The 22015-nt window shown below is 35.9% G+C and overlaps 1 protein-coding gene across 1 annotated transcript in view; it reads right to left on the bottom strand.

Moving 5' to 3' along the window:
• Positions 1 to 22015, bottom strand: part of LOC117344438 (activated CDC42 kinase 1-like) — a 54559-nt gene that overhangs the window by 25139 nt on the left and 7405 nt on the right. The window contains exons 2-4 of the mRNA XM_033907164.1: positions 9774 to 9902; positions 2305 to 2434; positions 289 to 489 (exon numbers count right to left, since the gene is read on the bottom strand). Coding sequence (XP_033763055.1) covers positions 289 to 489; positions 2305 to 2434; positions 9774 to 9874 — 432 coding nt within the window. The 5' untranslated portion in view covers positions 9875 to 9902. The remainder of the gene's footprint in view (positions 1 to 288; positions 490 to 2304; positions 2435 to 9773; positions 9903 to 22015) is intronic.

Genomic DNA, 22015 nt, shown 5'->3' with positions numbered 1-22015 from the left:
GAGAAATTAAATAACCTCACCTTATTTCAGAAATAATATCAATCTGGTAGAAGAAATTAAATAACCTCACCTTATTTCAGAAATAATATCAATCTGGTAGGAGAAATTAAATAACCTCACCTTATTTCAGAAACAATATCAATCTGGTATACGTAGGAGAAATTAAATAACCTCACCTTATTTCAGAAACAATATCAATCTGGTATACGTAGGAGAAATTAAATAACCTCACCTTATTTCAGAAACAATATCAATCTGGTATACGTAGGAGAAATTAAATAACCTCACCTTATTTCCTGATGGTGTTGCCCAAGAACCTCTTCTGACTACGCCAAATGATCCATTGCCAAGCTTGACCGTCAGTTCCAGTGACCTCTCGTTGATGAGACATGTAAGGGTGTGGTCACCAGTATACTTGACCGGGGACCCAGATGTTTTCTTACTATTACTGCCATTGGACTTCTCCGAAACTTTGCTACTCGGCAAAATCTGTCCAATAAATTAAGATAAGTACATGTAATTATATGTCTCAAGCTTTAAGCAAACTCTGAAATTTACTATATTTAAGTATTTTTTTCCAAACACAACCCTAAAATTCTCCACTTTGAGATAATGTAGAGTGAATATTGATGCATTGCAAAACAAATATACCAAATTTCACAAAATCATAAATTCTCAAAATTCAATAAACAACATCCCAGCCTGCTACTGGTCCAAAATCTTGATCATTGGCCTCCTGGTTATTCAAAAGAAGTTGTTTAAATATCTTTTAACACATATGATCCCTGTACTGACCTTGAAAAGAAGGTCAAAGTCATTCGTGTGAACAAACTTTAATCATTTCACCCTAGCATACTACAGGCCCAATATCCTAACCCTGGACCTCCTGGTGGTTGACAAGAATTTGTTTAAAAGATTCTAACACATTTTAATTGTCAACTGACACTTATGACCTTGAAAAGAGATCAAGGTTGCTCACTTGAACACAAGTAGTAGCTAGCCCTTCATCCCAGCCTGCTACAGCACAAATATCATGACCCTGGACCTCTTGGTTACTTAAATCAAGGATAAATTTAATAAGTTTCAAATTAAGTAAGTTATTTAAATATTTCAATATATTTGACACCAATGAACTTGAAAGAAGGTCAAGGTCGTTCATTTCAAAACACTAGGTAGCCCTTCATCCAAGCATTCTACTGGGCCAATATATCATGAACCTGGGCCTCTTGGTTATTAAAAAGAAGTTGTATAAAAATTTTAGCCTATATAACCCTGTGACTTTGAAAGTAGGTCAAGGTCATTCATTTGAATTAAACTGGGTAGCCCTTCGTCTGAGCATTCTACTCTCCCGATATCATGACCCTGGGCCTGTTTAAATGAAAATGTTGATGCAGGACAAACAGCCAGACAGAAGAGGACATAGTATATAGGCCTACTTGGTCATCAAGCTGGTTACCTAAGGTGGAGATTTTCACTGCTGGTCTCCATAATATTACCCCGGTATCCTGACTCTAATTGATCATATCATAATGGTTCTTCAGATCAAATTAGTTTAAGCCTTTGGCATATTTCTTACCATTGTAACTTTAAAAGTAGGTCAATGTCATTTTTCTTTTTAATTTTGTTCAAGAATACATAATTACACCAAATATTGCAATATGATTGGCTGTCAATATGATTGGCTGTCAAAATGATTGGCTCTCGATATGATTGCCTGTCAATATGATTGGCTGTCACATTAATGGTAACCAATCAGATTGAAGACTTCTAAAGTAAAAGGATCAAGTTAACATGACAAATAATTTAGATAACAAGTGGTTAAGTGATATTTTTAAGTGCAACAACAAAATATATCAACCTGTCTGCACAATGCAGACATCTGATAATTGAGTAAGATAAATGAGGCCCCGAACTACAAATGTCACATATTCATGCTAGCTGCAGGTAAGTTAGATATGTAATATAATTTTTTTCAGTTTGAAAACAATATGGCAGTATTTAAGGATATTTCAGGGCTTTAATATTTAAGGTTTTTAAAAAAAAAAAAAAAAAATTTTTTGGTGGGGGGGGGGGGGATAATGACCCCATTCCCAATTGAAATTAGCTAGGCAATCAAATAAACAAAACTTTCAGTTCACTCCTGAAAATTCCTTCCTAATTTACCAGTTTTCTTACCAAAATAAGGCAAAAATGCACCATCTCAGATCAGAGATAAAAAGCCTGTATTTTAATTATGGTTTGCACTTTTAAATATTGTTATTCTGCCATATTGTTTTGGAAATTATATTGGAATGGTGTACCTACCTTTTCCAGAATGCGTGACTTCCTTGTGGTCCTTTTTCGTTTGACGGTGTCCAGAAGGCGTCGGATGGCAGGCTTCCCCATGCCAATCTTCTCCAGATCTTCTCCTTTGACATAGTCAAAATGTGTTAACCTGGAAGGTAAAGAGTTCCAACGACCATCAAACAACTTCATTTCTATCTCTGATCGTTATTGACAAATAACTTTGTCACAGTCGCCAACTACAATAAACGGTCAAATAAACTCTACACAAACTCCTCCCATGATTTCCTGTGACAGCTCCGCCCACGACAGTTACTTATGTCCGTTATTTCATCACAGTCTCATTAATTGACGACAATCAAATACAGTGTGATCACTTTGTTACAAACTCCATACCTAGGATTCACTGAAACACTCTACATACGAAAGTCAAACAAATTGTTGTACGGCTGGTACTACAAACTCCAGCTAAACACAGTGAAATAATCTCACCGCAGTTTCAGATATATGAGAGTTGAACATATCGTAAACTCCTCCCACAAAGTGCTAAGACAGGTCCACCCACGTCTGTGAGGCTACACTAAGTCATCACTACTATAAACGTTATAAAGTTGTAATTCTCACGACAGCAGTCACAAAGTGTACAGAGTTAGGGCACTCACAAAACATCTTAATTAATTAATGTACATGTTCTGTAAAATCTAGAACAAACCCTCTTAATAATCTCTTATTATCTTACCATTTTCACAACCAGTATATAAATTAAATGCTGAAGCAGTTAAAAATCTGCTGTTGTGTTAGTTTTTGTCCAGTGTTATGTCTTTATTTTTAAAATGATTCTAAGCGGGTTCAATGTACTGTACATGCTCCGGTAGTGAGCAATTAATTATTACAAACATGGATATTGTGGTATATTATGGATATAACTCAAGACTTTATCATAATCCAGCTGCTTATATATATATATATATGCCAAAAATACTGTAATGATATCAAATGTACATATTTTAGCAGTATATAATCTGATTTTTGCGCCAGAAGCATTGTGCTAAATCATGACTGTGCTTATATTGCACTTTCTATAAATTGTTTCTATAGAAAATAATTTAAGGAGTGCCAATTAATCCATGTGTTATATTATAAACTTATCAATTGGTTTTTGTTGCTGTTTATAGTTGGCCTTTAAAGACAGGCTTTTGCCTTTTACATGAGGACTTTATAGTCAGGTAGACAGGTATGTGTTGCATACAGGTGGCCTTGAGAGACAGGTTTGCATTTTATCACATGACCTTTATAGACAGCTTTTTGTTGTATACATGTGGCCTTTATATACATGTTTTAGCTGTATACAGATGACCTTTATATACAGGTTTTTGCTGTATACAGGTGACCTTTACAGACAAGTTTTTGTTGTATACAGGTGACCTTTATATACAGGTTTTAGCTGTATACAGGTAACCTTTATATACAGGTTTTTGCTGTATACAGGTGACCTTTACAGACAAGTTTTTGTTGTATACAGGTGGCCTTTATATACAGGTTTTTGCTGTATACAGGTGGTCTTTATGTACAGGTTTTAGCTGTATACAGGTGACCTTTATAGACAGGTTTTTGCTGTATACAGGTGACCTTTATTTAAAGGTTTTTTTCTGTTAACAGATGGCATTATATACAGGTTTTGTCTGTATACAGGTAGCATTTACAGACAGCTTTTTGTTGTATACAGGAGGCCTTTATATACAGGTTTTTGCTGTATACAGGTGACCTTTATAGACAGGTTTTAGCTGCATACAGGTTATTACCTTTATATACAGTTTTAGCTGTATACAGGTGACCTTTATAGACAGGTTTTTGCTGTACAAAGGTGACCTTTATTGAAAGGTTTTTTCTGTTAACAGATGGCATTATATATATATATATACAGGTTTTAGCTGTAAACAGGTAGCATTTACAGACAAGTTTTTGTTGTATACAGGAGGCCCTTATATACAGGTTTTTGCTGTATACAGGTGACCTTTATAGACAGGTTTTTGCTGTATACAGGTGGCCTTTATATACAGGTTTTTGCTGTATACAGGTGGCCTTTGTATACAGGTTTTTGCTGTATACAGGTGGCCTTTGTAGACAGGTTTTCGCTGTATACAGGTGACCTTTATATACAGGTTTTTGCTGTATACATGTGGCCTTTATAGACAGGTTTTCACTGTATACAGGTAACTTTAATAGACAGGTTTGACTAGACCATTAAGAGTTCATGTCTACTTTGGTGAATTTTTTCAGCTGATTTAAGATGCAATTTATTTATGAAGTGAATTAAAACTATCTATAAGAGATCGTGTTTATTAAGTAATATATCCAATGTGAATGAATCAAGTTTTGCGCATGAAGCCCTTGGTACTTAATGTGTCTGGACCTCCTGCTAACTTTGACCCGTGTTTTTTAATCGTAAGCGTGTGAAGCACTGATTAAGGTTCCATGTGAGGATTACATTTCAGTCATTCATGAGTTACATATCCATTAAGCTCCCCCTCAACCCTCCATTGCAGCTGCACAATCTTAACATCATAAATGTAAAAGTTTGTTTACACTTTAAATCATCAATTTCAGCAGCCAACCCGCACAAATTCTAGCTCACTTATGCCATTCAAATATAATGGTGTGTGGTGTTACAAAAAAACAACTTTTTATAGAAAAAAACAAAGTTTGTTTACATTTTAAATCATCAAAATCTTGGGCCTGCCTTCAGAAAATCTCCTTACATTCGATATCAACTGGGTGAGGCATTACAAAAACGTGTACGTCGTAAAATTCAGTGACTTTGTTTACAGCTTTTGTCACTATCAGGGACATCTGAAGGCTTCCAAAATGTGACAGTTTGTGTACATATGTAAGAAATGGTATATGTAAATTGATAATTTTTGTTGATCATGGATTCATATATATTCCCTCCCTTTACAAATGTTATATAGAGATTTATATTTCTGTCTATCAGCTGTTCACAAATCTTCTTCAGATTCAATTTTTTGAAAAAAGAAATAATAATAATAATAAATTCTGTCGGAAATATTCAATGTATCTACGTACCATAATCAAACAAGGTCATTTTTTTTTTATCTGGGGTAATTAAGGATGAGGAAAAAAAATCAATTAATTAATCATTTTTTAATTAAAATCAGCTTGGTAATGAATGAAAAATAAATTTGATCAAAATATCTTGAATATCTATGTTTGTCCTTCACTATAAATCAAACTACTATCTGCAATAAATCTTGTATTCAAATACTTTCTAAGGAAGTTAGAAATGTGAACATCTACTCCCACATCAGAAAGTTCATATGCTTCCGCTCTTTCACCAGGAAAGGCACAAAGGACATTTTTATAAAGAAATTGTAGTAATTCACATCAATCAAAAGAGTAATGTTGATAAGGCAACCCTACAAGACAGGAAAAATATTAAATTTTCACTTTCTGCATCTTTAAGTACATCCAACTGACGCAGCATCACAAACAATGCAGTATTAATGGCTTTACGCACAGAAACAAATTAAAACAATACAAGATATGTTTATATATCTAATTTTAGTGCAGATCTTTTGGTTCTGTACAATGTTGAAATCTGACATATCACATTTTATTTCGAGCTTTGTTTGTTGTTTTTTTAAATCGTATCTCTTCAAAACAGGAAATAACAAATATTTGTAGAAATAGAGTGACGTTAAACTGGCAGGTTTATCTGAATTTTTCGATTCCTCGGAATTCGGTTAGATTGTATGTTTGTAAAGATTTATTCAGAACCCAATATATATATATGACGGGCACTTTTAAGTGGAAACCATCTGTGATCAGCGGTATACACTGTACACTGTTTTACGCTTCACAGTCCTACTCCAATTAAGTTTAGTTTCACAAAATTCAGATAAGGCCTGTATAAGCTGACAGGACGGTCTACAATATCCTAACTAAAACGGCCATCATTGTCAAAAAAAGACATAAAAAAAGAACAAAGGACCAAGGGAAACCTACAAGTGAAGCTTGAGAAATACAGTAAAACCTGGATATAACAAACTCACAGGGACCATGCAATTTTTTTCGCTATATGCAAATTTCGTATCAGTACTTTTCAAGATACAGCAACAAGAACTGTTTATGGATGGATCATCATGACGGACCATGGATGGATCATCATGACGGACCATGGATGGATCATCATGACGGACCATGGATGGATCATCATGACGGACCATGGATGGATCATCATGACGGACCATGGATGGATCATCATGACGGACCATGGATGGATCATCATGACGGACCACGGATGGATCATCATGACGGACCACGGATGGATCATCATGACGGACCATGGATGTAGGGTGATTTGAATAGCTCAGCATCTGATCATGATGGTGGTGGGCTATAGAAACCAAGGTGCACATGTCATTGTGTGAACTAAGATGAGGATTTGGCAAAATCCTGTACACAAACAGACGGATGGCCAGATGAATGGATTGACTGATTCCAGTATTAAAGGAGGTCAGGTGGCACAGCAGTAACACACTTGCCTTTCACCTACGTGGCCGGGGTTCAATTCCGCAATCAGACGTGAAAAGGTATGGGGTCACCTGCCCAACCACGTGGGTTTTCCCAAGGTACTCTGATTTCCTCCCACAGTTTGACCCCTGACTTGGGGCCAACAAGACAAATTAATATAAGTTGATATAACTTGTTTCTCAAATGTTGTAAAATAAATTAAATGTACAATTCAGATGGGGACTTGCCATAATCCTGTATACAAACAGACGGACGAACGGACTGGTTAATATAACCCCACCCTGATTTTGTTGGGGAGGAGGATGCATAAAAAGAATTAAAATTCAACACAGAAAATCTACAGAAATTAGTCTTATCATATTGAGGGAAAAACAGCCCTTTCTTTGGTAATAAAATCCCATCTCAAGAATGAAAATATACTGGAGACATTACATTAAAAAGACACATACATATTTTGTATATATTCGTAACACCTGTTAGTTTATCAGTTAAAGATTCAGGTATACATAAAACATCACAAAATATCATTTAACTTACTGCCGCTGAAAATGCATCATTTTGTGCAAAAGTTATTAAACCTAAGACTGCAACTTGAGCTGAGAAAAAACTCTAATCTGTTGGCAGTGTGTGGATACAGGTGCATCGCCGTGGAAACATCAATATCGTGTGAACAGTTAGATAGTAGCAGGTTTTTGTGACTTCCGCCAACATTGAGGTATATAGGTGTAGGTCCACAGCAGAAGATCTCTGATAATACATTGCTTGTCTTCCTATCGTCATGCAAGGTAATATTGATAGAGAAGGGGAAAAAAACCTGAAATGCTGTGGATTGCCAAACTCATTGGTCGAGGGATATCAGAATAAGGGAACACAGAGCTCACATCTGTGCCGGAGGGATATTGTGAAAGAGTTTTATCGGTAGTCAGCCGGATACACAATCTACAGGCATGTACAGCCAACCTCCGAACCCATTCATGAATTTACCCCTATTCTTGCTGTGTATGTTATTTGTTTCAGGTGGAATTGCTTTTTTGGCAATGGAATAAATCAATAAAATTTCAACCGAGTTTTACAAGTTGTACATTTCTTTTTCTTAACAGCGAGTCATCCTCTGTTCTGTTTCTTATCCTATGAAAACACAAACATATGTAGTGAAATTTGAGAACATTGAAAGACCTTTTATCCAAGAATTCGTCCGCCAACCTTCATAAATATTACTGGGTTTTTTTATAATTAATACTCAATTCCTGGTCGACAATCAGCAGGGATAGGTTATGTTGTAATAATTATGTATAATTACATTTTTTATTGTAATGTGTACCAATTATCATGTTTTAGGCAGGAGATAATAACCACAATATACTCGAGCGTTACCGATTTTTAGTCTGAACTGTATTTGTTGTCTTCTAGTTTTGACCCTATTGTAGGGTCTTCATCAGGACCAACAGAAATTACCATGTTTGCTATTTCAATAAAACTTTTTGAGTAATTTTTAAGTTCTTGTAATACTCTGCTATCGCTGGAATCGTCTAGCTAGCTGCCTTTTCTGACTGGATGTACACAGCTACAATTGTAGATCAACTGCTAAGAGCCATGTATCAGTGTTAAATGGCAACATGAAATTTATCAATAAATCATCATCAATCATTATATTCCTATACATAAGTGTACACATAAGACATGATGTCAGGTATTCGTCCTAATAAACACACTGCACTCACAAAAACACAAAAGGGGTGAGCTTATAGAAAACCTCTTGCAGGCAAATGTTTTCATGTGAAATTTAGATCTGTGTGGGAAAAACAACTGTTTTTTTATTTACATATCTTCATTTATAAGCAAAAACAACCTGGGGTTATTGGTTAAATGACTAAAGATAACATTAACAGAGTAGTGTGAGGGAACTTTTAATAGGTTTCACTGTTTTAATTAGCTCTCACATCCTGATTTCTTGGAGTATAAGGTGGTGATGTGCTGATAGGGGCAAGCTACAATGTGCTTATTAGGTGGAATACAGTACTAATGGTCCTTCCAGCAATGTCAGGGCATCCAGTAGACCCTCGAGAGTATGTTTTTAACTACCGGTACCAAAAATCATATCTAAATCTTGGGTTAGAAGGAACATGTCTATTTGACATAATGTTTTGACCCTTCAGATTTCTGAGAAATAGTGAGTTGGACTTCTGAAATTGCTAAAAATCAAAGGTCAACTGGATGCCCTGAATGTGAATAACTGTGAGGAATGATACATTAATGCAGACATTTCTAGTAATTATCAATTATAAATGTGTGGGAATGATAAAAACAATGTGTACCTTTACAAATATGTATCTATATATATCTTTACAGATATTATCACACCTGGAACCATTTGCAGCATACTTAAGTTGATTTCCTTTTCCTCTAACAAAATTATAAGATCTATTTGACCAAAATCATAACCTAGCTATTTTCCAAACTTAAACAAGGATCCCAACAATTTTCAAGACATAACCTGAGGACCTGTTATTCAAGGTAAGTGCCAAATATGCTATCCTGATATATATATATATATATATAGCATGATTTTGTTTTTGAATTCAAACTGAACAGTTGCATAATTGCTATACATGATATATATGGGTCAGAGCCTGCAATGGTATAGTAAGACATATATATCTTCAATTTCTTTATCTTACTGTTTTCTTCAATATTAATAGGACAGTGGATTACATAATTCATTACCATAAGGTTATTAGAAAAAGGTTTGTGTGAACACACGACCTTGACATACCTGGTGAAAAAGGTTTGTGTGAACACACGACCTTGACATATACCTGGTGAAAAAGGTTTGTGTGAACACACGACCTTGACATACCTGGTGAAAAAGGTTTGTGTGAACACACGACCTTGACATACCTGGTGAAAAAGGTTTGTGTGAACACACGATCCTGACATACCTGGTGACCTGGAGGTTATCTCTAAGTTTGGTGTAGAATTGTTCGAGCTGGACCTCGGTCAGTAAGTCGTACAGCCATTCCTGACCGTCTTCCTCACTCATCCTGTCTGGTGGGACATTGGCAGCAACACTGAGTAACAGAAATTATATACAACAATTATACTACATTGTTAATAAAGAAACAGGAATGGTGGGAGAATATTTAGTCTTATACAACACTAGAACTGTCGCCAGGATGGCTGACTAATACCCCCGCAATCAGCACTAGTCAATGGTGAATTGGAACTGTTAATTAGAGGCTAACTAAGATAACCCAGTAATATAGTGACCAGTTGCCATAGCAACCATAATTTTGAAAAAAAAAAAAAGTGGCATGCACATCTACACATGGTCCTCTATATTTGTGTGAAGTTTCATTGAAATCGGCCGTTCGGTTTAGGAGGAGTTGTCCGGACAATCTTAAAGTTATGGTTCTTATCCGAAAACCTGTTTATAGTGACCAGTTGCCATAGCAACCATAATTTTGAAAGAAAAGAAAGTGGCATGCACATCTACACATGATCATTAATATTTGTGTGAAGTTTCATCGGAATTGGCCCATCGGTTTAGGAGGAGTTGTCCGGACAAAATGTGTCTACAGACGGACGGACGGACGGACAGACAACCTGATTCCAGTATACCCCCTAACTTTGTTGTGGGGGTATAAATATACTACTTTGTTACTAAAGAGACAGGAATGGTGGGAGAATATTTAGTCTTATACAACAATATACTACTTTGTTACTAAAGAGACAGGAATGGTGGGAGAATATTTAGTCTTATACAACAATATACTACTTTGTTACTAAAGAGACAGGAATGGTGGGAGAATATTTAGTCTTATACAACAATATACTACTTTGTTACTAAAGAGACAGGAATGGTGGGAGAATATTAGTCTTATACAACAATATACTACTTTGTTACTAAAGAGACAGGAATGGTGGGAGAATATTTAGTCTTATACAACAATATACTACTTTGTTACTAAAGAGACAGGAATGGTGGGAGAATATTTAGTCTTATACAACAATATACTACTTTGTTACTAAAGAGACAGGAATGGTGGGAGAATATTTAGTCTTATACAACAATATACTACTTTGTTACTAAAGAGACAGGAATGGTGGGAGAATATTTAGTCTTATACGACAATATACTACTTTGTTACTAAAGAGACAGGAATGGTGGGAGAATATTTAGTCTTATACAACAATATACTACTTTGTTACTAAAGAGACAGGAATGGTGGGAGAATATTTAGTCTTATACAACAATATACTACTTTGTTACTAAAGAGACAGGAATGGTGGGAGAATATTTAGTCTTATACAACAATATACTACATTGTGATGTTCTTATACAGACAGGAATGGTAGGAAAATATTTAGTCTTATACAACAATATACTACATTGTTACTAAAGAGACAGGAATGGTGGGAGAATATTTAGTCTTATACAACAATATACTACTTTGTTACTAAAGAGACAGGAATGGTGGGAGAATATTTAGTCTTATACAACAATATACTACAGTGCGATTGTTACTAAAGAGACAGGAATGGTAGGAAAATATTTAGTCTTATACAACAATATACTACATTGTTACTAAAGAGACAGGAATGGTGCGAGAATATTATCATTATCAATTTCATCTTTGAGGACTTGTAAAATACTCCTTTCAGAAATAATCGCAAAACTATCTTAGTTTCAGGATAAACAGAATTTTATATTAGTTTCCATTTCATATGATATTTATGAAACTAGCCTCTATTTGATATTAAAGTGAAATTAGCCACAAATGTTTGTACTCAATTCATGAATATCATACGAAATAAGGTGTCAGATGTTCTCAAAGTCTTATAATTAAAAGCTTAAAGTCCTGCTGTATCATACAACACACAGTCCTGTTGTATCATACAACATACGGTCCTACTGTATCATACAACATACAGTCATGCTGTATCATACAACATACAGTCCTGCTGTATCATACAACATACAGTCCTGCTGTATCATACAACATACAGTCCTGCTGTATCATACAACATACAGTCCTGCTGTATCATACAACATACAGTCCTACTGTATCATACAACATACAGTCCTACTGTATCATACAACATACAGTCCTACTGTATCATACAACATACAGTCCTGCTGTATCATACAACATACAGTCCTGCTGTATCATACAAAAACAGTTGACCTACTGTATCATACAACATACAGTCCTGCTGTATCATACAACATACAGTCCTGCTGTATCATACAACATACAGTCCTGTTGTATCATACAATATACAGTCCTACTGTATCATACAACATACAGTCCTACTGTATAATACAACATACAGTCCTACTGTATCATACAACATACAGTCCTGCTGTATCATACAACATACAGTCCTGCTGTATCATAAAACAAACAGTCCTGCTGTATCATACAACACACAGTCCTACTGTATCATACAACATACAGTCCTACTGTATCATACAACACACAGTCCTACTGTATCATACAACATACAGACCTACAGTATCATACAACATACAGTCCTGCTGTATCATACAACATACAGTCCTGCTGTATCATACAACATACAGTCCTACTGTATCATACAACACACAGTCCTGCTGTATCATACAACATACAGTCCTACTGTATCATACAACATACAGTCCTACTGTATCATACAACATAGTCCTGCTGTATCATACAACATACAGTCCTGCTGTATCATACAACATACAGTCCTGCTGTATCATACAACACAGTCCTGCTGTATCATACAACATACAGTCCTACTGTATCATAGGACTGTATCATACAACATACAGACCTGCTGTATCATACAACATACAGTCCTGCTGTATCATACAACATACAGTCCTGCTGTATCATACAACATACAGTCCTACTGTATCATATACAACATACAGTCCTACTGTATCATACAATATACGGTCCTGCTGTATCATACAACATACAGTCCTACTGTATCATACAACACACAGTCCTGCTGTATCATACAACATACAGTCCTACTGTATCATACAACATACAGTCCTGCTGTATCACACAACATACAGTCCTGCTGTATCATACAACATACAGTTGACCTACTGTATCATACAACATACAGTCCTGCTGTATCATACAACATACAGTCCTGCTGTATCATACAACATACAGTCCTGCTGTATCACACAACATACAGTCCTGCTGTATCATACAACATACAGTTGACCTACTGTATCATACAACATACAGTCCCGCTGTATCATACAACATACAGTCCTACTGTATCATACAACATACGGTCCTGCTGTATCATACAACATACAGTCCCGCTGTATCATACAACATACAGTCCTACTGGATCATACAACACACAGTCCTACTGTATCATACAACACACAGTCCTGCTGTATCATACAACATACAGTCCTGCTGTATCACACCAGATCAGTAGACATGTTCAATTCTAATTAAAGATGTCTGGCTTAATATAACAAGAGGCCCATGGGGCCTGTATCGCTCACCTGGTTGGATTTGACCAAATGTCAAAATAATGTTCATGTTCAATTTGTTAATACATATACAAAAATGTACTCTCTGAAAGACCATATGGATTATTTTTACAACATAATGGTGTTTAAAGAAACTAAGTCCCTTAGGGTGGGGAAAACCCTTTGGCCTATTTCTACATAAGGATTGTGTTTATCCCTTAATGCCCAGCGATACTATACATAGTTATGGGATTGAGGGTCACAGTAACCATTTATGCAAAATCTGTTCCCCCATGGCCATCACCACGGATGTTTCTGATCAAATTGGGTTCAAATCCATTTAAAACTCAAATCTCTATTTCCCTTATTTGGCTCCTCCCTTCAGGCCCCTTGGGGGTCAGAGTCAATATTTATATAAACTCTCTTTCCCCCTTCCCCTAAGGATATTCCAGACCAAATTTGGTTCAAATCCATTCATAACTTTATGAATAATAGCGATTTAAAGGATAAACCCCTATTTCCCTATTTGGCCCCGCCCCTCAGGCCCCTGAGGGTACAAAGTAAAAATTTATCCAAACTCGGTTCCCCTTCTCCCAAGGATGCTCTTGACCAAATTTGGTTAAAATCCATTTAAAACTTTATGGCAAATAGCAATTTAAAGGATTAACCCCTATTTTCCCTATCGGACCCCATGGCCACTCCTCAGTCCCCTGGGGATTCAGAGTAAAAATTTATACCAACTCGGTTCCCCTTCTCCAATGAATATTCCTGACCATATTTGGTTAAAATCCATTTAAAACTTTATGACTAGTAGCAATTAAAAGACTAATCTCTATTTCCCCTACTTGGCCCCGCCCCTTAGGCCCCTAGGGGTACAGAGTAAAAATTCATATAAACTCTGTTCCCCCTCCCCTCAAGGATGTTCCTGACTAAATTTGGTGAAAAGCTATTCAATACTTTAGGACTAGTAGCGATTTAAAGGAGTAACCCTATTTCCCCTATTTGGCCCCGCCCCTTAGGCCCCTGGGGGTTGAGAATAAAGATTTAAACACTCTGTTCCTCTTCTACCAAGGATGTTCCTGACCAAATTTGGTTCAAATTCATTCATAACTTTATGACTAGTAGCGATTTAAAGGATTAACCCTATTTCCCCTATTTGGCCCCGCCCCTCAGGCCCCTGGGGGTTCAGAGTAAAAATTTATACAAACTATCTTCCCCTTCTACCAAGGATGTTCCTGACCAAATTTGGTTCAAATTCATTTATAACTTTATGACTAGTAGCAATTTAAATGAGTAACCCTATTTCCCCTATTTGGCCCCGCCCCTCAGGCCCCTGGGGGTTCAGAGTAAAAATTTATACAAACTATGTTCCCCTTCTGCCAAGGATGTTCCTGACCAAATTTGGTTCAAATTCATTAATAACTTTATGACTAGTAGCGATTTAAAGGAGTAACCCTATTTCCCCTATTTGGCCCCGCCCCTCAGGTCCCTGGGGGTTCAGAGTAAAAATGTATACAAACTCTGTTCCCCTTCTGCCAAGGATGTTCCTGACCAAATTTGGTTCAAATTCATTCATAACTTTATGACTAGTAGCGATTTAAAGGAGTAACCCTATTTCCCCTATTTGGCCCCGCCCCTCAGGCCCCTGGGGGTTCAGAGTAAAAATTTATACAAACTCTGTTCCCTTTCTGCCAAGGATGTTACTGAACAAATTTGGTTCAAATTAATTAATAACTTTATGACTAGTAGCGATTTAAAGGATTAACCCTATTTCCCCTATTTGGCCCCGCCCCTCAGGCCCCTGGGGATTCAGAGTAAAAATTTATACAAACTCTGTTCACCTTCTGCCAAGGATGTTCCTGACCAAATTTGGTTCAAATTCATTCATAACTTTATGACTAGTAGCGATTTAAAGGAGTAACCCTATTTCCCCTATTTGGCCCAGCCCCTCAGGTCCCTGGGGGTTCAGAGTAAAAATTTATACAAACTATGTTCCCCTTCTGCCATGGATGTTCCTGACCAAATTTGGTTCAAATTCATTCATAACTTTATGACTAGTACCGATTTAAAGGATTAACCCTATTTCCCCTATTTGGCCCCGCCCCTCAGGCCCCTGGGGGTTCAGAGTAAAAATTTATACAAACTCTGTTCACCTTCTGCCAAGGATGTTCCTGACCAAATTTGGTTCAAATTCATTCATAACTTTATGACTAGTAGCGATTTAAAGGAGTAACCCTATTTCCCCTATTTGGCCCAGCCCCTCAGGTCCCTGGGGGTTCAGAGTAAAAATTTATACAAACTCTGTTCCCCTTCTGCCAAGGATGTTCCTGACCAAATTTGGTTCAAAATCATTTTTAACTTTATGACTAGTAGCGATTTAAAAAAGTAACCCTGTTTCCCCTATTTGGCCCCGCCCCTCAGGCCCCTGGGAGTTCAGAGTAAAAATTGATACAAACTCTGTTCCCTTTCTGCCAAGGATGTTCCTGACCAAATTTGGTTCAAATTCGTTCATAACTTTATGACTAGCAGCGATTTAAAGGAGTAACCCTATTTCCCCTATTTGGCCCCGCCCCTCAGGCCCCTGGGGGTTCAGTGTAAAACTTTATACAAACTATGTTCCCCTTCTGCCAAGGATGTTCCTGACCAAATTTGGTCCAAATTCATTCATAACTTTATGACTAGTAGCGATTTAAAGGATTAACCCTATTTCCCCTATTTGACCCCGCCCCTCAGGCCCCTGGGGGTTCAGAGTAAAAATTTATACGAACTCTGTTCCCCTTCTGCCAAGGATATTCCTGACCAAATTTGGTTCAAATTCATTCATTACTTTATGACGAGTAGCGATTTAAAGGAGTAACCCTATTTCCCCTATTTGGCCCCGCCCCTCAGGCCCCTGGGGGTTCAGTGTAAAAATTTATACAAACTCTGTTCCCTTTCTGCCAAGGATGTTCCTGACTAAATTTGGTCCAAATTCATTCATAACTTTATGACTAGTAGCGATTTAAAAAAGTAACCCTATTAACCCTATTTGGCCCCGCCCCTCAGGCCCCTGGGGGTTCAGAGTAAAAATTTATACAAACTCTGTTCCCCTTCCCCCAAGGATGTTCCTGACCAAATTTTGTGAAAATCCATTCAATACTTTAGGACTAGTAGCAATTTAAAGAAAAAGTTGACGGACGACGGACGACGGACGACAGACGACGGACGACGGACGACGGACGCTGCGCCATGGCATAAGCTCACCGGCCCTTCGGGCCAGGTGAGCTAAAAAGTGCTTTTTACAACAATTTCATATATCAGAGATATATTATAACTATGTCTCACAGAGGCTACCATAGGCCTATATATACTGATATATTATAACTATATGTCTCACAGAGGCTACCATATAGGCCTATATATTATTATTAAGTGGTCTGTATCTGTCACAATTCACGATCATTCAATATTTCAAAATCAGGAAAAACAAAATATTATATCTGATGTAACTGCCTTAATTAATATATACATGAACAGTGTAGTCTGAGTTTCCTCTGGCCCTCATACCAGACTTAGACATTCTGACAGATAGCTTTAGATGCCTGGTGTGAGGCCATACCAGACAGCTATCTGTTAGAATGTCTAAGTCTGGTGATTAAGGACCAGAGGAAACATGGGCTAGCTACAGTGTAGCTCAGTTTTGACTAATTATTTTATTAGCTTGACATTTCGATCATAAGAGATTTCTCATTAATGGGAAGAAGTATTTACAATATGATGCATGGGATATAAACATCTAGACATAAAAGTAATTAATGCTGTCTCTGCCCCATGGTATTAGGCTAGTTTTTTATTGTAACAATGAACCACACACCTCAGATCTTCACCCTGAGGTTTCGTGGCCAGCACTCCAACAGACTTAGCCCTTTCGTGGCCAGCACTCCAACAGACTTAGCCCCTTCGTGGCCAGCACTCCAACAGACTTAGCCCCTTCTATATAAATGTCCCTGTACTGCCTCAATTAGTTATATGTCAGTATGGTTATATTCCCTAATTACTGAAATGTCTTTATAGTGTATTATCATGCATTTCTATACAGTTTATTACTGTTGGTAATATTCACGGGGGATTATTTCACTATACATTTTTTTTTTTTTTTTTGTATTTCTGGTCATTGAATAAATATAGAGCAAAAATAAATACCCATCTCATATTGATCTATACAGTGTCATAGGTATACTACAATTATGCATGGAAATGTTGACTATAATGTTAACAAGATATTGCGTGAAATATACTTAGTAATACCTGCAAACTTCTGGCAGGGACGGCTATGAAACATTTGCCCTTTCTAGGAAATTTCGCAACTACCAGTATACTGTATTAATTATTTTAAACATTTCAATATACCTCATGAATATATTTCTGTATATTGTTTACAACGTATGTATTCAAAAATATGTATCATAATAAATGTTTATTCAAAAATGTAAGATAGAAATCTTTTTATCTAAATATTGCATGAACTTCAATCATAAATCAATATTCAGTGTATATCGTATATGACAAATTTATAAACTTACATTGCATCAAATCGACAAATTTTTAGATTCTTAAATCACCTATGACATGCCAGTTAAATGTATATATCTATTGCTACATGCATGAACATCGAGCAAAACATGCATTTCCTTGGATAGGCACAACTTCAATTTCATGAAAACATAAAACATATTTAATAGGCAAAACCACTGAAGATTGATTTCTAAGATAAGTTTATTACAGCAAAAACATTTTTTGTTTCTGCTTTAGATAATTTGTTCTGATTAAATATGTTGCTATAATGACTGTGCCTGAAGCATGTCTACAAGAATCTACTTATCTTTAGACACCATCAGAAAACAGACAGTAAACTCTATCAGGTACTATATATTTTACTGTAGTTTTATTTTGAAGATTCTGCACAAATATATACATGTCACATGTAAAACACAAGATTGCAAAATCAAGCATTTCTCGGACTATTTTAAAGTTTCCCTAGAGCCCATATCTTTACCATATATATGTATATAGTAGAAATAATGAAATCAACATGGCATTTTAGCTAACTTTTTCAGGCCTTGCTGGCCTTGATCGCATCGAAGATGACCAGCAAGGCCTGAAAATGTTAGCAAAAATGCCGTCTTGATTTCATTATTTCTACTATATATATATATATATGAGTCCGCCTGAAGAAGCCTGAGAGGGCAGAAAGGCCTTGCGGCAAAGTTTGTTTTTTGTTATTTTTTATACATTCACCTTCGCAAGGACAGATTTCAATTTCTTATATACTATATATATATGTATATGGCCCTCTTGTTTGCGATTGAGGGAATCAAATTCAAAACCTAGATGGACATGTGTAGCCTTAAAAGTTTCTGGTGAGGAACAGCCGATATCTCTACGGCTTTTAATTAGTATTGTGGCCTCATGTACGATTTTGTTGTTGAAATATACATAATATCCCAGCCGTTCCTCAGACAATCCGATGGTACACTGGTCTGTCATATCCTCACATGATTTCATGCTGTGCCAGTATAAATCTTGAGTATATATGTATAGCTTGAGAATATATATATGTATGGCTGCATTAAGGGTCACATGTACATCACGCGTCACTCTTGTGAAAATACCATAATGCCAACTTATTGTGAGGTCATATGATATAAACAAATATATATCATAATTTTCTTTGTGAACAAACATGTACAGTCTGAATAAGAAATATATGGATGTATCGAACATTCTCCCGTCGAATGTAGTGAATGCAAACACTGTCAAGGCATTTAAAGAAGTTATAGACAAAGATTCGAAAAATCAACCACAGAAATATTGTTTTTAAAGAAAAAAATTGAACTGTGAATGTTTCATTTTGATATATTATTTACTATATATAGCTAGAGAGCCGACTGGCAGAAATGTAATTTCATACATTTGTCACAATCAAATCTTTGTATCTATCCACAATGCAAATTTGAAAGCACTTAATTATAAGAGGTTTTGAGTTTAAATTTTTTTAATTAATCTATTATCTGTCAGTAATTATTATCATTTTATTGTACCTGTACATAATGTATTGATTTAAATTTCACATATGGCAAATTCTTGTTATTAGCATAGTCTATTTATAAAGGTTAACACAAAGATAATCCTAAAGTGATACATAAAACTTTATTAATTATATATCTATAAAATTGTACACACTAATTAGCAGTACCCAGATAAGGCCTTCCATATATTACCTGCTGGACTTAGTTTTTTCTGGCGTCGGTCCCGTTTTACTTTTCCCACATTCAAAATTCCTACAATCTTTTATCACTACACACGATTTACTCCGTGGAATTGATGAACATTTCACATAATGTCTTTCACTTTTTCTATTCTGACTTAAACTCAGTTCTTCCATATTGAGACTGTTCCTGTTATCAACACAGTCCAAATGACACTTTTGATTTAATTTGTCCACAGATTTTGATGTTGACATCCCCAAAGTCAGTTTTAAGTCATTTCTTTGTTCAGAGTTATAATGATCTTTTCCTGAAGAGTTTGCTTGAAACTTCATTTTGCATTTCCGCAACTTGTTGAATTTGGCCTCAAGACCACTTAACTTAATTGGCTTTCCCATGATTTAGCCGCTACCGAACCATCGACATCAATAGTAACAAATTGTGATGCTGCAGTACCAGAAAAATGTTGAATGTCACAGTGTTTGTCCAAACTACAAACTCCAGCACTAAATCATGATCTCTATAGTCCTTGACTTTGTACAGACCTTTTACATTTATCATGACCACTTCATGGTAATAAATTAACAGAAACTGTCCAACATGAAAGCTTGTTCATCAAAACGTAATCATGTTCAATCTTCTTGAAAACCACAGTCATCTTTTTTTCTATCAAAAAATGGAAAACTACTTTCATATTGATTACCACAGGTTTCCTCGCGGATCAATTCCATTTGTGCAAGAGCATGTATATATATGTTGTGTTCAAGTTATACTGTTGAAAAATGTATATTTGACGAAAATAGCATGCTTTTACTATAAATCCAAGAGGTTCTGCATGTTTTGCGACTAGACCGAAGACTGTTGAGCGAGTCACAATCGGATAACATAGTTAGGTAAAACGGTATCTATATAAGCTATATATATGATTCACAGTACTGTGTTGACCAAAAGTCACAACTCAGCAACTCACGCACAAATATATGTTTGAGTGGTTATGTGTGAGCCTGTGTGTATAGAATGGGGCTGTGTAATCTATATACACTGTACACATATATATATAGCTATAGGAGAAATACTCGCTTTCATAATCCTTTAGAATGAATGGTATTAATTGATTGAATGATAGTAATTGATTGAATAAATGATATTGATTAGGTGTTCACATAATTCATTACATTCATAAACTTCTATTATAATAATACATAGATAACTACATACATACAGAATCTTAAGTAAGTTTTTATTTCATATGAGATTTTATTAAATAAGTCCAAATACTTTATATCAAATAACTCAGAAAACTTATATTTTTACCAGTTTTACAAAGTGTGAAATATAAAATCAGACAGATGAACCCATTTTATTGTGCAATTCACAATTCATGATTTCACTTTAACATCATTGTCCATATTATGACAATATTCAATACTTTATATTGAAATCACAATCATTTTCTGACATGCAAATCCCCCCCCCCCCCCCCCCAAAAAAAACCCAACCCCTCCAGGGTATATTACGTATACATACACAAGTTACAGGGGCAAAATTATTACAGGGTTTGGTTTGGTTTGTTTAACGTCGTATTAACAGCCAGGGACCCACTCCAGGAACCAACTAGATATATAGCCAACTAGCGATCCGTTGGAGTTCCTTCAATGACTCGATGGGCAGCTGATGGGAAACCAAAGTTTTTGGGTTTCGGGGGAAGTATGGTTGCAAAGCTGAAACTTAAAGGAATTGCAGCTTAATTTGACTCAACACAAATTCATTGGATAACAGGCCGATTATCATAAATATCAGATATTGCAATTTTAATCATATAATAATTTTGAACTGCTGATCATGATGTTCCTTCACAAAAAAGGAGTTAGAAGTCAAATGAAACTGTCCATCTATAATTCATATTAGGTGAAACATTAAATGATGTCAACAGTTGAAAATTATTTCATCTGATACAGAGTTAAAATCTGAACTTACACAATAGAAATGAGCATTGACCAGTAATAACCGATATGTTATACAATACAAACTTTTGTAGGAATAGAAGGGTCAGTAATTTTATTTATGATGTCCCTATATTCTTTAATAGGAAAACAATTATCATAACAAAATAATTTCAGAGCGAAATGAGCAGAATTGAATCTATAATGTCAGTGTATCGAGCATCCAAACATCTGACCAAATCTGAGAAACTAGATCGCTCTAAAACCGAGACTTCCTGGACTTTCTGTCTCCTATCTAAAGTGGCCATTACTTGTACATGTGTGGCCTGTTGTATTAAGTACTCAGGTCTGGCTATTTGATATACCGTAAACACGAGATGTAGACATCCACATTCTGTAACAATGTGACATCCTTGTATACTGTACCAATTAAAGATATTTACATGTTCCCTGGGGAGCCAGAGCTCTGGTTCCATCCAGACAATGATATCAGAACTATGCTT

Source organism: Pecten maximus, chromosome 16, assembly GCF_902652985.1.
Source record: "Pecten maximus chromosome 16, xPecMax1.1, whole genome shotgun sequence".
Classification (NCBI taxonomy): Eukaryota; Metazoa; Mollusca; class Bivalvia; order Pectinida; family Pectinidae; genus Pecten; species Pecten maximus.
The sequence above is the reverse complement of the archived record's forward strand: the minus strand, read 5'-3'. Positions and strand labels throughout refer to the sequence as shown.